We start from the raw sequence: 16,501 nt of genomic DNA, 5'->3' as shown, positions 1-16,501 counted from the left end.
GGGCAGACACTGGTGGTCCACGGGGCACCACTGGGACATTCTAGGGAACAGAGGTCCTTCCTTCCTGCCTGCACCACCTCATACATCACAAAACAGTGCTGGAGCCAGATGACAGCCCAGCTCCTGATCAAAAGCTTCCTCTCCTCCCTTCCTTGAGTTTGCAAAAGGGCTCATTCCTGCATTTAAAGAACACAAGGAAACTAAACCATCATATATTTAACCTGTTTTTTTTTTTTCCATCCACAAAAGGTGGCTTTTATTTATGAAATACGCAGATCTGAGTCTGTGCCTTGAAGCCTGTTCAATTCAAGGTACTGCACTGAATGGTTTATAAATTACAGCACCAAATTGACAGATACAAACAAGGATAAATGTATAATGTAACTCAGTTATGAGTAAGCTGAATTACCAACTCTGCTAAACACACGCTTATCATCTTTGTGTGAATTCATATTACAAAAAGCCCTTAATGGAACCAAGATTTTTCTCCTTTCCTAAATTCAGGGTACTTTTGATTCACACAAACCTAAATTCCTAGGCTGTTTTTTTAAAATTCTAAACATATTTTAGCCTTTAAGAGTGAATGCAGGAGTATAAACTGATGCAACTTTTCTAGGAAGCAATTTGGCAGTAAACATCAAGAGTCTTAAAAATGTTCCTCTGCTTTTACTCAGTAATTCCATTTCTGAGTACCTACCTACAGAAGAGGACTGGAATGCTGATCACTGATATACAAAAATGGATTATATATAAAAAGGTGCATCTCATGTAAAAAGAAGCAAAAAATAGGAAATAATCCAAACGGCCAACACTAGCAGAACTATCTACTTAAGCAGCAGCGGTCACGGCATATATTATTATTCTGCAGTTATTAGCAATGATGTTGCGTGAGTTTTACCTACCTGAAACGCTCAAACAGAAAAAGTAGGAAAGAGAACTGCACAGTGTACACTCAGCTATTACACACATGGACATCCACAAATATATAATCGGAGGAAATGCACCAAAATTATCTGAGGGATGGGGTTATAAGTAATTTTTATTTTCTTTTTCATATGTCTCTATTTTCCAATGTTCAGCGATGAGCAATGTCCTCACTTTTATGATCAGTAATTGAAATAAAAGCTGCACTTCAAAGTAGGAAGTAGTGTAGAAATCCACCACAAAGCACCTTGATTACAATGTCCTCCTTTTTATTAAATTATAAAACTGACTGCAGTCAATACACACACTTTTGGGAATGTGTTTTTCTCAAGTATCTGCTTTCGTGGAACACGTGGTTTTAAACAGACAGACAAAATACTTCTTGGTCTTCAAGCTATTTAGCACTGGTAGCCAAACTACCAAGTATAGCTATTATATATACAGTCAGAATTTATGGAAAATATTACAAAGACAAATGTCTTGAAAAGATGACACAGTGCGGAGAAAACCATAGCTCTTAAACTGGTATAAAAATTTAGTCAAAATGTTTTAGTCCATTATGGCTTTGCATAAAGCTTCAAAAGAAGAAAATTTAAGACACTTCTCATTAAAGGCACTTACATAGTTGTAATAAAATACTTCTTTGAATTCAGTTTGAGTCAGACAGTATTTTTATTTATTTTTTTCACATTCTGTCTCTCATTGAAACGGTCCTGGAAGGCAGCTATTAATGAGGAAAAATAGTTATCATTTCTTAATATATATGTTAAAAATACGCAAACAGAATTAATACAGATTTTGGTCCACTGAAGCAGGTAACAGTATCAGACGGTAGTGTTTCTCTGAATTCTGAGCCAAAAGCCATAAGCTCCCCAGACTCAGTCCCCTGGGCTCCCCAGGAAGTGCCCCTACATCTCCACAGTGCATCAAAACTGCAAAGAACCATCCTCCCACGGTTGGTGGGAATGCTGCTCTGAGGGGGCGGCAGCGGGGCGCACCAGAGTCAATCCTCGGGCATCTATAATTCCGTGTCCCGGTATTGGGAATGCTGGCCGTAATAACTGCGTTTTGAGTGTTCCGACAGCTGCTGCCGGTATTCTTCCTCCTCGGCGTCACTGCCATAACTTCCTCTGGGATCCTGATAAAGTCTGGCAGGACCTTTCTGCGGCTCGGGGGCCCTGGAACTAACAAAGTGAGAGGGTTACATGAAGCCGAAAGCTCGGGCCTCCCCGCCCGTGATGCATGCAGTGGTCAACTGCCCAGGATGGCTGGCTCACCTGAGTCGCACTCTGCTGTCAAACCAGGGCACTCCTGGCCCGGCTCCAGGTTCCCAGAGTGGTAGGAGTGAGGACGGGAATAACAGGTCAAGGCCAATGCCCACTTGAGCAGCGAGTGGGGAAGCCAGCCACACGCTCCCTGACCTAAGAACTCTCCAGCCGGATGTGGGTGCCTTCCTAAGCTCACTGGCTAAAAGCTCACAAGCAGAGCAAGTTCTTTGCCAGTTTCAGTCAATTATACCAAATCCCCTCTGTTGCCAGGGGCCACCTGGTAGGCTGTGCCACAGTTCAACTGGTAAAGAAGAAATTTGCCTCTAGTTTTCTGTTGCGTTAAAACTAGACTCTAGTTTCCAGTCAGAATGGCTGCAAGAAAACGTGATTTTTTTCTTTTGTTTCCTATTCTCAGAAGCAGGAAATGATCCAGCGTAAAATCTCAACAGGAAGACACTGTGATAATTACTAGTGCTTATGTAGCACTTTAAACATAAAGCATCTTACCAACACCGGTCGATTGATGTCATCTTCCGTTCAGACCACAGCTCAGCACAAGTGGCCTGACTTTGCTAGGCGACGCAAAGGAATTAAGGAGCTTGGCTAAGAGCTAGAAAATATTAGCAATGAAACAATTGGCATCTAAGCCGCAGGAATTTTGCTCATGTGCTATCCTAACATAATTTAACACATCTGTGCTCCAATGGGTCTAATGGGACTGACTTGGAATGTCAATGATTACACTGTGTCAGTTTTAGCACACAATCAACACTACCATAAAATTTTGACTCTATGATCTTTACAATTAAATTTGACTGAATAAGCAGTTGACCAGGAAAAAAAAGAAAAACCTTCTTGTTACTTCGAAATGTAGGTGAAAAAAATTCTTTCTTAGGCATCCAAGTCCTAGACAAGCCCCTTTTTTAGACCTATACCTTCCGAGCAGCTCTTACCTTGTGTACTGGGGCGGGCCGGGCTCCGGCTTGTGTGTTTTGATTGGAACTGCATAGATATCAGGATGCTTCTGAGCAATTTCAATCTGTGGTGATTAAGAAAAAAAAGAGGGAAGGGATGAATGACTAGACAGTCAGCTTGCTCATTTCCTGCTGGTTCCATTTTCCAATCCCATTTCAAGGAGAAGAGGAAAAATAGAAGCAAATCTCTAGTTTCCAGGGTTGTATGTGATGCCTAGTGGTATATGTCAAATAGGAAAAATGTTTAAAACTAATGAAATTCTGCTGCATGCTACAATATGGTTGAACCTTCAGGACGCTATGCTAAGTGAAATAAGCCAGTCACATAAAGACAAATACTGTATGATTCCACTTATATGAGGCTCCTAAGCTGTCAAATTCATGTAGACAGACAGTAGAATGGTGGTTAAGGGACTGGGGCAGGAGGTGATGGGGGTCATTAATATTGACATACACAGAGCTTCAGCTGGGGAGGATGACAAAGTTCTGGAGATGGATGGTGGAGGTGGTTCACAGCAATGTGAATATACTGAATGCCCTGAACACTTACAAATAGTTAAAATGGTAAGTTTTATGTATATTTTACCACCAAAAAAAAAAAGGAAGAAAGAAAAGAAAAAAGAGGCCTCTTGCCTTCTGAGATGGCCCACACTCTCTCTGTGGAGTGTTTTCTCCCAGGGCCACTCTTGCCTGTTGAGATGAACAGTGTCCTGTCTATGGAATGTGTATCTCTAAATAAATCCACTTCTTATCTATCACTTTATCTCTCACTGAATTCTTTCTGAGATGAGACATAAACAACCTGAGCTTCCCGCTTGGTGCTTTGTGACCACCTCGAGGGGTGGGATAGGGAGGGTGAGAGGGAGACTCAAGAGGGAGGAGATACGGGGATATATGTGTATGTATAGCTGATTCACTTTGCTGTACAGCAGAAACTAACACACCATTGTAAAGCAATTATACTCCAATAAAGATGTTAAAAAAAAAAAAAAAATGAGCTTCAGTAAGTCTTGACACCAGGAACTAAGGCCCCCAGCCAGGTGGAGGATGGAATGATGATGTTGACCCTCCTGACTTCAATCAGCTAAAGCTTGGACTCTGTCAAGCTCTGCCCCAATTCTATGCTGAATTCTCTGCTCAAGCCCCCTGATGAATATGCACGTACCCTTAGTTTAAAACCTCCCCAGTTTTGCAGCTTGGGAGACGCTACTGTGAGAAAAGATCCCCAGTGTTCTCCTTACTTACAGTGAGTAATAAATCCTTCCTTCTCCCGCCCCCGCCACCAAAAAAACAAAAAAGAAAACCAGAAAAAGGCTCAGAAGCACTGCCACTGTTGTGACAAACATAAATGAAAAAAACTCCCATAACCACTGGGCAGAATATGCTTAAATTTTTCTCTGGCTTCTGAAAGGCTTTTGTGCACATGGCACAAAAATTCAAAGAGTATCAAAAAGGACAATCTACGGGCCTTTCAGTTTTAGCACCCAAGGTGTGCACAGTTTCTATGGCAAATCTGGGAGCAAATTAAACTTAGTTATCAACTGTTTTAACAAAAAACCATTTCAAAGAGGCCACTGATTCTCTTGTCACACTTCCCCATTCTAGAACCTGATATAAAGTTCTGAAGTATGAAGGGCAGAATCCTGTTCGCCTACAATGTTAGGTTTTCTTGACTGGAAGAACAAGGGATGCACTGATAGCTGGCCATCTGGAAATGACACACATACAGGATGTGCCTTTGTATCACGCGTGTGAACATCCTTTCATGTTTGTGGCAGGGGCAAAAGGACTGCAAATCATTATACTGCAATGAAACTTCTTTAAAGTTCTTACTGATGACATGCTAAGATGACCTAGTGGTTGAAAAAGAATTACCCTTGCATTCTGCGCTTCTTGGAGCTCTTGCATTCTCTGTAATCTCGCCTTGTGATCCATCTTCTCAAATATTTTTACTTTGCCCAGGACAGACTTGGGGGCGCTGTCGTGCTCCTCACTGCCCTCTCCCACCTCCTCACTCTCTGGGGGAGGGACGGGAGTGAAGGGCTTCAGTATAGGCCGTCCAAAGGTGGGTTTTGCTGCAATAGGAGGTGGACATCCTTTGGTAGATGTCCCGGGAATTTCATCACTGGCAACAGCTGAGGGGTTTGACTTGTATTCATAGGATCTAGAGAAGTCAATGGATTCTTCTTTGTTTTGGGTTTTGACCTGCAGAGAGCAATGACATAGTTTTAACGGTGAGCTTTCGGTTTATTTTCAAATCTCTATTAGTGATTTAATACACTCCATTTCCTGATCAGTTTCCAAAGGTGGTCAACAAATTCCATTCCGACAAGGAATCAAATACGGCAAGGCACACGGCCACTGATCTGGCATCCGGAGCCCTACCTCACTCCCTACAGAAGAGAATTAAGTGCTCAGGAAAGCAAGAGGGTGCTGGGGACGTGCTAGGAGGCCCGCAAGTGCTAGAGGTGGATCAGACCTCACTTTGTACTAGAGGAGATCAGAATTTTGGAGAAGACCTCAGAACAAGTCAGGCTTCAGGATGGAATAGTGGCTCCTGAGTTCACACCACACCGAGGGTGCGTGCCCTGGCCCGGAGGTCCAGCCAGAGGTGCAGGAGACTGGGGTGGGGAGCAGGGAGGGAGCATATCACGCTGATGGCCACTTTTTCTTCATACTTCCATCCTAGGCCTGCTTGTCAATTTTCACTGATCTATTTTAGGAGGTCACCAATTACTTCTGAAAGCTCAATCAATTATTACTTTCTTCTTATCTAAAGTATTGAGTTAGAGAGAGAAATTTTATTGGGTTATAAGGAAAAGCCTATAGTCATAGCTTTGATTCAGAGAGGGGTAAAGCATCGTATGACATACGCCCATGTGTCCTCACATTGATTCTGTTCTGGACAATGGTTTATTTAAAAAAGAAATTAAATGGTCCTCATAATGAGACGCATTGTCAACAATGGTGGTGATTGTTTTCTTTAGCAACTCACCAGGAAGGATTTTTCAGGTGCATCTAAATCAGATTGTGCACAGAAAAATTTAATTGGACAGAAGAAGAAAAACAGATTCTAAGACAGGTGATTCTGGGCATGCAGTATTTATCAAACTTTTATTCTTTCTACATAAATAAACAAACAAATAAAACAAAAGGAAACAAACACTAATAGTCCTAAAATTATACACTCTTCTAAAACTGCCTTTCCATTCTACTTTTTCACCTTTTCCTAATTTTTGGTTTCACCCAAAAGGCCAAAAGATAGGCTCTAATAGAGAACCTGGTGAGTCAAAACCAGAATCCAATGCCATATTATTGTGCGTGCTCCTCCCTGGCTATGCGAGGAGCTCCAGGGGCATGTGCTTCCTTCTCCTTCCCATCCTGGGCTTCCCAGCCACGTACCTTGGGCGGCTCTGGCTTGAATGCCGGGGGCGGGCTATTGTCCCTAAGTTGATCTCTGCTAGCAGCCCTCCTCATCTGAGCTCGTGGCTCTGGGCTAGGTTTCCTTATGCTCTACAAGACATAAACGTTCATTCATAACAAGAACATCCCAGCAGAAAGAAGAGAGCACTGGTCTGCTTTGCTGGAGTTCTTCGAACTTGTGGGAATTCAGACGTTAAGGTGCATAACTTGCGTAAGTTGAGCTACTGACCCAGTGCTTCTTTACTGAAAAGGCAGATACTAGGCATATTCTCCCATTAGCAAGTGCTTAAGATATATTTTTCCAAAACTTAGCTGCATCTCTCCCTTTAAAGTATGAAAACAAAAGGTCTTCCTAAAGTCTAAAATCTCTTTTGTCACTAACAGCTGTTAACATTTTAAAGCATTAGCTCAGCTGTATCTGCAGACATTCATGAGTTAATTTATTCTTTACAACTTGTCCAGCAGTATATACTAATTTGTCATGGTGAGTTGTTCCTCCTTTCAACTTGTAGTTTTGGTACTTATACTTCGTAAAGAATAAAATCATTCATTGAAATGAGCTAAACTGCTAAAGAGAAGTCCACAGTATTAATTATCCAAATATATGGAGAGTCTTGTCTACAAAGGTAATTATCCCAATGTTCTCTGAGGTGTAACTAATAATCGCTCTGGTCCTTAGTGCTGGCAATGTGATTCCTAGGATCACAGAAGCTGTCTATTCGCTGGTCAGTGGATGCATAGTACATGAGATCAGACATATAATTAATCAGTGAACTCAATCAAAAAATTGAAATACAAGAGAGAAGGAAACTGATGGGGAAACAGGAGTTTTTGCAAGATTAGAAAGGTTAAAGGTAGGGTGGAGAAGAAAAAGCACGGATACCTAAGAGTACAGAGAGAGACCTAATCAAAGGTTACAAGTAAATACACCAATACTGTATTTAAGAATAATGTCCCACTTGTAATTTGGACAGCTGGCCCGATATCATGACGTCATGCCCGACAGCATCTGTGTGATGAGTGCTGATCACTCAAGCTCTCCCAGCACTTAGCTCCTGTCCCACTCCCCCATGGACCACGTCCGCAACCATACAGGCATTGGCTTGGAACGAGAGGCTCCCTAGACATCATCCGCTCCAACCCTTAGGAATACCTGCCACAGCACCCTGAATAAACAGCTGGCCAGAGGAATTCAAGTGAAACGCCAGAACCTCCTTTTCCTGCCCAGGGCCGGGCAGCCCATGGCCTCCTCGCCTCACCTCCTCGTGCTGCACCGGCTCCGAGGAGCGGGTGATGGCAGACACCAGCGGCTCCTCAGCCGGCTCGTCCAGCTCATTGTCAGTGTAGGCACCTCCTTCGCCGTCGGTGTCTTCAAAGTCACTGATGAGGCGGCTGTCGCAACTCAGATAGTCCGCGCCCATGGCGGTTAAGTAGGACATGCGGTCTTCGGGGTCATCATCCATCCCTTCCATCTAGAGGAATTTGTTTTGGAGGGTCAGTGGGATCTGACATGGCTCCTGGGAGTGAGGACTCAAGAAAATTCCCAAGGGCACAGCCAAGTGACTGAAACCTTGACTTGTTCTAGAAAGGGAAGCCACCTTCATATTCCTGAAATCACTTGGCTTTAAATTACTATGTTAATTTTTGTGCAGAGACTCAGATTAGAAACCCTCCGCCCTATCTCTCCTTGCCACCATCCATCCTATATACCACTACTGAGCCAGGCCTTCCTCAGATTGTTGCACTTTTCCTCCAGAATTTGGCCCTCCTCCAGCTGTCTCTGTTGTATTTGTCTCCTAGCAATAGTGCACGCTGCCTTGAGCTGCGCACCTCTCCGCTCATCCATGAGATTCTCAAATCCTTGAGGGCAGAAGCTATGTCCTGTTCAACTTGTTCTCACCACAGAGGCTAGCACAAAGCCATAGTGGGTATAAGCACTCAGTAGACGCTACTAGACACTCTGACTAAACACGCAGTTCCTAAAGGGCAAGAGTAGGCTCAACCATCTAATCGGTAATGGAGGCACTTCCGCAACAAAAATCGTACCTCTACCGTCTCACAAACTACCTCAATTCATCTGGACCACAGAATACCAGCACCAAAGGCTCCTAGAACCACAGGGAATTCTATAGTTTCTTTGCTTCCTCCCTGAAGTAGGGCTGTGTGTAAACTGCCTCCACAGATGAGATGCGAGCCAAGGTTAGGCGCCTATACAAGTACCCAATGCTCTCTCATCACCTACTCAAATCCCTAGGACACATTCTCTGCCAAACTTCTTTCTAAGCCAATGATTCAAACTCCATTTGCTTTTCTTCTTTCTATTAATTTTTAACCATGTTCTCCACATAGCTCAGCCTCACCTCTCTACTCTGGGTTTCCCAAGTCCTTTGTAATAAGCTGTGGAGCTCAACACAAGGTCTTGTAAGCTCTGATTAGTGTGCTTGGAACAAAACACTAGTTACTACGTTAAAAGCAAAAGGGAAGTGAATGTAGGGCTGCATATATCCCATTCTGCTTTTCTTGTAAAAGTCCCTTCATTTTATTACTTTTTCAGATAATTTATAAATTTTCGAACTACTGATGCACGTGTTGGGATCACTTGAAATGGGCATGGTTTTACTACATTCACTACCCTCTGGAGAAAAAACTCAGAACGCAGACTCTCACCTCATAGCGGAGTATCTGTGCCACATACCTTTCCTTCGGAGACCCAAACTGCTTCTCCTTGCTGATGCTGAATCGTGTCCTTCAGGCTGCCAAACCAGCTATTGTTGGCTGAATTTAGGTTGATTGTAGCTATAGAAATGCAAACCAAAAGGTGTGCCTCAATTTCCAGAGAAATTTTTTTTTTTTAAACAGTTTTTTTGTTTTTGTGGGGTTTTTTAAAAAATTAATTAATTAATTAATTTATTTTTGGCTGTGTTGGGTCTTTGTTTCTGTGCGAGGGCTCTCTCTAGTTGCGGCAAGCGGGGGCCACTCTTCATCACGGTGCGCGGGCCTCTCACTATCGCGGCCTCTCTTGTTGCGGAGCACAGGCTCCAGACGCGCAGGCTCAGTAGTCGTGGCTCACGGGCCCAGCTGCTCCGCGGCATGTGGGATCTTCCCAGACCAGGGCTCGAACCCGTGTCCCCTGCATTAGCAGGCAGATTCTCGACCACTGCACCACCAGGGAAGCCCCCAGAGAAATTTTTATTAGAAATCCCATTGGACATAATTTATCCTAACTTTCATATTTAAGTTAAAACTTTGGCAGATGAAAGAGAAAGTGTTTACAAATATTTGAACACTAAATCCCTTTAGTCGAATGCAATTAAAACTATTGCCATCTTGGGGCTTCCCTGGTGGCACAGTGGTTAAGAATCCTCCTGCCAATGCAGGGGGACACGGGTTCGAGCTCTGGTCCAGGAAGATCCCACATGCCACGGAGCAACTAAGCCTGTGTGCCACAACTACTGAAGCCCACGCGCCTAGAGCCCGTGCTCCACAACAAGAGAAGCCACCGCAATGAGAAGCCCGCGTACCGCAATGAAGAGTAGGCCTCGCACGCCGCAACTAGAGAAAGCCCGTGCACAGCAACGAAGATACAACACAGCCAAAAATAAAAATAAATAAAATAAACAAATTTATATTTTAAAAAAACCTATTACCATCTGGCTGTTGGAGTTTACATTACAGGTGGATGTTATAAAGCTAAAAACGGATTAATTTCTTTAAAGAATGTCTATTTTTCAGAAAAGCTACCTTTAAAAAATTTGTTGTTTTTATTTTGGCCACGCCATACAGCTTGCGGGATCTCAGTTCCCCAACCAGGGACTGAAGCCAGGCCACGGCAGTGAAAGCGCCAAATACTAACCACTAGACTACCAGGAAACTCCCAAATATGTTTTTAAACAGTGTGTTTTCAGGGGCAAAGATAACACATCTGAACCAAATATAAATGTGCTGTATTTTAAAGATCAATACATAGACAGGAACATTATAAGTGAGAAAAACATATACCAAGGTACATGTTATCTCCAATAAAAAACTAAAGATAACATTTAAATGAATATCATTTTGATAGGATTAAACATTTTAGAATACAGACATAGATTAGCCAAACTGTACAGGTGTGTATTTACGGAACATACATTTTCTATTCAGAACAAAGTATATCTTATGTAATGGCACTTACTATGACTGGCCAAGCAGCTTTCCAAATACCTTACACGGATTAGCTCATTTCATGCTTAAACAAACCTCACAAGGTGGGTATTGCTATCATCCCTGTTTTACAGGTGAGAAACTGAAGCACAGTAGTGAAAGTAACTAGCCCAAGGCCTCGCACCAAGCCAGTGGAAAAGCCTGGATGCAAACTCAGAAGTTTGCTTTTAGAGTCTATGGTCTTAGCCACGGCATGACAAACATGAATTTAGAGCACCGGTATAAAATACCAACCAAGTAAAACACATGTGATTCGTTCTTCAGCAATATATATTTATGGACCTAATGGGGATAAACCAGATGATCAAAATTGGGCCTAAAATGAACAAACTGAAGGTAAATTAGGATTTTTAAAAACTATACCACCATGGCCTGTTACTAAGGGGTATTGCATTATGTGGCACCCAAAAGAAAATTGGAACTTGTTGATAAAAGTTGTTTGGCAGCCTGTCCCACCTATCCTGAAGTCTGCATAATTCTTTGTAAAGAGCCAAAAAGAACCAGTAAGCAAATTTCATAAGCAATTATGCTTCAGGTTTTCTTCCTAGTAACGTATAGCGTTCTTTCATTTAAAGCGTCCTAACACTGACCTTGGAAAATCCTGAATGAGCTTACAGTTTCCTTGGTTATTAATTATTTACAGCATTAGAATAAACTGATACCTTGGACAACTCAAGGAAAATTAACCTTGATTCCTTGGACTTTTGTATCCTTATCATGGTATTTTAAAAAGATTATTGTCCTCTTGGTAACAGAAGTGAGATCGGGCACCCTATAGACAAAATGAGTGATTTGCACTAAGTGTATACAGAACATTCAGCTGCCTTTTAAAGCTTTATGTTGGAGCTGTCTGAGATGAGTACAGTTTGCATTTATCATGAGGAAAACCTAAAGTTAAAAGGGGCATTTGTGAAACGCAGAAAATATGTTCATGCCCCCTGATAAAATGAAAAAAGTCAGAAACCTCTTATTGAACCCACACTGAGTCAAGTATATGAAAAAAAAAAAAAGACCTTCACAGTAACTACTTTCCTAAGCCCCATAAAAAGGTAATTTCCAACTAAGTTGGTAACATCCAACTCATGCACGTGACCTCTCTTTAACAGGTGGGTGCACAGCTATGATGCTTACCTTCACTTGGAATCAAGTTCCTTTGGTTCACTATTGGCTTGTGCTCCTTAACTTTTTCAGATTCTTTGACTACAAGCAATACTGGTTAATCCCTGTTGTTCCCAACCGCTGGACTAGACCCATGTTCCCTTGGATAGAACGCCAGAAAGTGAAATACTGAAAGGAGCTTCACTCAGCCTCCATCTCGGCTGGGAGTCCTGGGATTCTACGGGCGTCCCTTCCCAGCCCCCGCATGAGTGCACTCGGTGCTCCTTCTCCTTCTCCACCCAAGGAGGTTGGGGAGCACGGAGAGCAACAGCAAAAGGTGACACGTGAGGCTGGAGGGGTGGGGAGAAATCGGGAGTGACTGCAATGGGTATGAAGTTTCTCTTCTGGGTGATGGAAAAGTTCTAAAATTGATGGAGCTGAGGGCTATACATCTCTGAATATACCAAAAACTACTAAATTGTACAGTTTAAGTGGGTGAATTATAGGGTATATAAATTAAATTTCAGTAAAGCTGTTCATGTGGCAGGGACCCTCTCTAAATGGACAAGCATCAGCTGAAGTGCCCGGCCAGGGAGTGTGGCAACTTCCGTCTGCTTCCTGTGGCCCTCAGAGTCCCTACATGTCCTTGGGAAACTAAGAACTGCCTCCTGCGGTTTGGGTACTTTTGACTAGTACATGATTCACTCCTCTCCCTAGGCTTTCTCAAACACTATATTATGGCATAGAAAATTTCTTTTACAATATGTAACGTTTAAAGATTTTTAAAAAGCGTAAAATAGTATCACTAATAAATAGCACTTGTTTAGCATTTCCAAAGTCTCAGGACTGAATTATACAAATTTCACATTAATGAAATCTGAGAAAACTGATAAAAGTGCTATCCTTTGGTACTTTAAAAATCCCACAGTTTCATACAAAGGGTGGCCCTGTGTGGGTCTCTAAATCCACAATTCCATTTCCGTGGTATTTAAACCATGAACTGAGTGCTTCAGAAATACCAAGAAAGCATGTAACTTAAACTTCAGGTTTTAAAAAATAATTTTTGCAACATGTGCATGCAAATGTATTCTACAAGAAAATTTTTTAAATGAGGGGGGAGGGTTGGGCAGCCTAATATTTTAATTTACATTGACAAGTTAATTTGCTTTTGGGCAAATCTTAGAATGAAGTTTCCCTGGTCATCTCCACTTAACTAAGAAGTAGCTTGAGTTTGCAAGAAGAGCCATTTTATTTTAATTTTTTTAGTTTTTATTTTTTAGGTAAAAGGCATTTATTATATTGTAAAAATAGTAATGGACATATGTAAAAAAACAAAACACCAAATAATTTATAAAACAAATTATACCTTTCAAAAATGACCAAGACATAACAATAAGTATATCAGTACAAAAAAGGTAAATCAACAAGCACTAGCAATGTTAGCTTTTCCTGTAACCACTATTATTATCATACTAAGCCCTGATTTGTCCTATATCTGAAATACTAACAATTTACCAACACACTAACAGTTTACAAATCTTCAGTTCTTCTACTCAATCACGTTTACTATACAGTAACTTCAAGGAGAGCCATTTTCATACCGTCATAATTAAATAATCACCTGCGGGAAACAAGATTTTCTTGTTACTGTGCAACAAGGAAAAAAGAAGGATATTGAGCCTGGTGAGACCACCTGTAACACAAGCCTTGATTTTCAATTACTGTTCATCATAGTAGCTCTATTTCTCCCAATTATTAATTCATTAAAATGACATAAATTTAAAATAATAAAAAAACCTTGGATTTTGGCCATGGTGCACACAATCAAATCACAGCCTGGCCAGGCTGAGTAAGACACGAGGCATAGAAAGCGCTCAGTGGAGCCATTCACACAGCTCTCAAGAGTTAAACTTAGAAGTCTGGAAGATTGCTGCGAAAGGCCATCTCATAGACAACTGGGGCCTTTTGATAAGTTACCTGGCACCCTGCTCCATCCATCTTGATGACCAAATAATTCCATACTGAAGCCTGCCAACCTATGCTGAGAGTGGATCACCTCAAAGTTCTAGATGAAATTGGACACTCACAGTGTCACAGCCTCCAACTTTAGTTATCCCGAAAACTTCAACTTCCTGATTAGCTTAATCGCAATCATACGGACCTCAGTTCAATGGGCAAATTATCTGTTAAATGGAGGAACAGCACTATATGTCCCCTTTCAGCATTAGGATAATACGTCTGTGCTGTAAAGTATATAGAATATTGGACCCACAGTCAGAGACACCACAGTATTAGTCTGGGCTTAGCCATACACTGATGTGTGACCTTGTGGAAATCACCTGGCCTTTCCTATGGCCTAATAAGACAGTGCACATGAAAGTCTGTATCACTGTTAGCCATTGCTATAATAAAAATAGTGATGATGATAATAATAATTATAGTAGTAGTAGTAAAAACAACAGAGGAAAGATTATATATGAACATACCAAAAGCACAAGCTCTTAAGACGCTACATTCACAAAAACCCAGTTTATGACACACCATTCCCTTCTTTGCATTTGGCTAGATTACCTACCTCTCAGTTAGAGCACTTCACCATAGTGGTAAGTAGTGCATCTCACTCTTTAACAAGAAAAGCCAGGAAGAGTAAAATAGGGTCTAATGTGGACATTCATCATTCATTCACCCCCTCCCCTTCCCTTCCCAGTGTCAGATAAGCTAAAAATGACACAGGTTGGTGAGGACTGGCACTGAACTCAAAAGAGCTATCATTACCCTAAGGATATTAATTACATCCACACAGTCTCCTCACGTTGCTCCCACAAAACTGCATGACCAAAAACTTCATGCCACCCTGTTAGACCCTTAATTATACCACATTCACAGAACTAGTCATTTTCATAGATAGTGCATATATTCAGTTACTAAAATAGGTCACATTCTTAAATCATTTTACTTTCATGAATAACAGTAGCAGTAGGCAGTAGGTCTTCATTTCAGGAACTTTAAAAAATATTCTATGGGACTTCCCTCGTGGCACAGTGGATAAGACTCCACACTGCCAATGCAGGGGGCCCAGTTTTGATCCCTGGTCAGGGAACTAGATCCCACATGCATGCCACAACTAAGGAGCCCACCTGCTGTAACCAAAGAGCCCATGTGCCGCAACTAAGGAGGCTTGGAGCTGCAACTAAGGAGCCCATGAGCCGCAACTAAGACCCAGTGCAACCAAATAAATAAATAAATATTTTTAAAAATTCTGGAAAATTGTAGACATACACAAAAGTGGAGAGAACAGTTTAACAAACTCCCATGTACACATCACCCAACAACTATCAACTCTTGGCCAGTCTGGCCTATAGTCCCGCTTAAGATTATTTAAGCAAATCCCAGACATGATATTAGGTCATCCATAAATATTTTATTTAGCATATATGCCTAAAAAATAAGAACTCTTAAAAAAACCCATAATCACAATATCATTTTCACCTTAAAAATAGGAGTAATAAATCCTTAATATCATCTAATATCCAGAATGTTCAAGTTTCTATTTCAAGGACATTTAAAAATAATGAAACCACGTTCTGATCACCTTGTAAGTCAGCGCATGCATGGATGGTAAGCAGAGAACAATGACACAATCCATAACAGATATGGGTACTTGGTGCTACACCAGGCTTAATCTCTAGCTTTGTAGTCCCACCCCAAAATTTGAGCCTCATCAAAATGACCAGGTATTGTGTATTATGGATCTTTACGATCATTTTCAAACAGTCAAAATTACAAAGCTAAATGTACAAACGCCATGAGTCTAGTATACTCACTTTACAGGATTAGCGACTTTTCAAGGAGTCATGAATAGAATTTCAGATTACTATTCTCCATTCTGATTATTTTCCTATTCCTTCCATTCTACAATTCTCTATTTCTCACTTTTGAGCAAAGAGACTACATTCTGCATTTCACTTACCTGTGAAAAGATGTGCACAAGTTTTTTTAAGCTTGTTGGCTTGGTCGAATAGCTTCCGAGAACTTTTGTTGGATGATGGATTCAACCTCTGTCTCATGGTTTTGACACCTTGTCTAGAGTCTGGGTTGAAAAAAATCACAATCGGGAACCACTGAGTATAATTCAACAGGTCCACGGCTTTAGGAGTCACATCCAGGAGTGCATGCTTTTCCTGTTAGAAATGGGAAAAAGTTACATACATGGGTATGTGAATGGATATGTAAAGCCACGTAGCATCAAAGAGTTTGTATTGATAAGTAAAGGCTGCATCAGATAAAATGTACCAATTTAAATCAAAAAGCAGAAAATGCTTCCCTCCACTTTAATATTACCAATCTATGAGAACTTCTGAGAAAATGAATTAACAGGTTATTTGGTATAATGCTTAGAACTCAGAGAGAACCAACATATCAGTGCCACAGAACGTCAGCTGGTTTCCACACACTGAAACAGCTTATGTTTATATTCAGCTTTTATCATTAACAGTTAATAATTATTAAAAATATAGATTCTGGGCTTCCCTGGTGGCGCAGTGGTTAAGAATCCGCCTGCCAGTGCAGGGGACACGGGTTCGATCCCTGGTCCGGGAAGATCCCACATGC

The 16,501-nt window shown here is 41.4% G+C and overlaps 1 protein-coding gene across 5 annotated transcripts in view; it reads right to left on the bottom strand.

Moving 5' to 3' along the window:
- Window positions 1–1,172: 1,172 nt before the first annotated feature.
- The window catches only part of TJP2 (tight junction protein 2), a 132,331-nt gene continuing 117,002 nt past the window's right edge, over window positions 1,173–16,501 (bottom strand). For 4 of the 5 annotated variants that reach the window (XM_082403643.1, XM_082403642.1, XM_082403645.1 and 1 more), the window contains 7 exons: window positions 15,861–16,071; window positions 9,285–9,385; window positions 7,849–8,061; window positions 6,569–6,679; window positions 5,042–5,371; window positions 3,146–3,231; window positions 1,173–2,108 (listed from right to left, as the gene is read on the bottom strand). In XM_082403643.1, the coding sequence (XP_082259769.1) occupies window positions 1,943–2,108; window positions 3,146–3,231; window positions 5,042–5,371; window positions 6,569–6,679; window positions 7,849–8,061; window positions 9,285–9,385; window positions 15,861–16,071 (1,218 nt within the window). In that variant the 3' untranslated portion in view covers window positions 1,173–1,942. The remainder of the gene's footprint in view (window positions 2,109–3,145; window positions 3,232–5,041; window positions 5,372–6,568; window positions 6,680–7,848; window positions 8,062–9,284; window positions 9,386–15,860; window positions 16,072–16,501) is intronic. The other variant, XM_082403644.1, reaches the window with a different exon arrangement.

This window comes from Balaenoptera borealis (genome assembly GCF_965194805.1).
Source record: "Balaenoptera borealis genome assembly, chromosome: 8".
NCBI lineage: Eukaryota > Metazoa > Chordata > Mammalia > Artiodactyla > Balaenopteridae > Balaenoptera > Balaenoptera borealis.
Note: the sequence above shows the minus strand (reverse complement) of the source record. Positions and strands in the feature narration are given on the sequence as shown.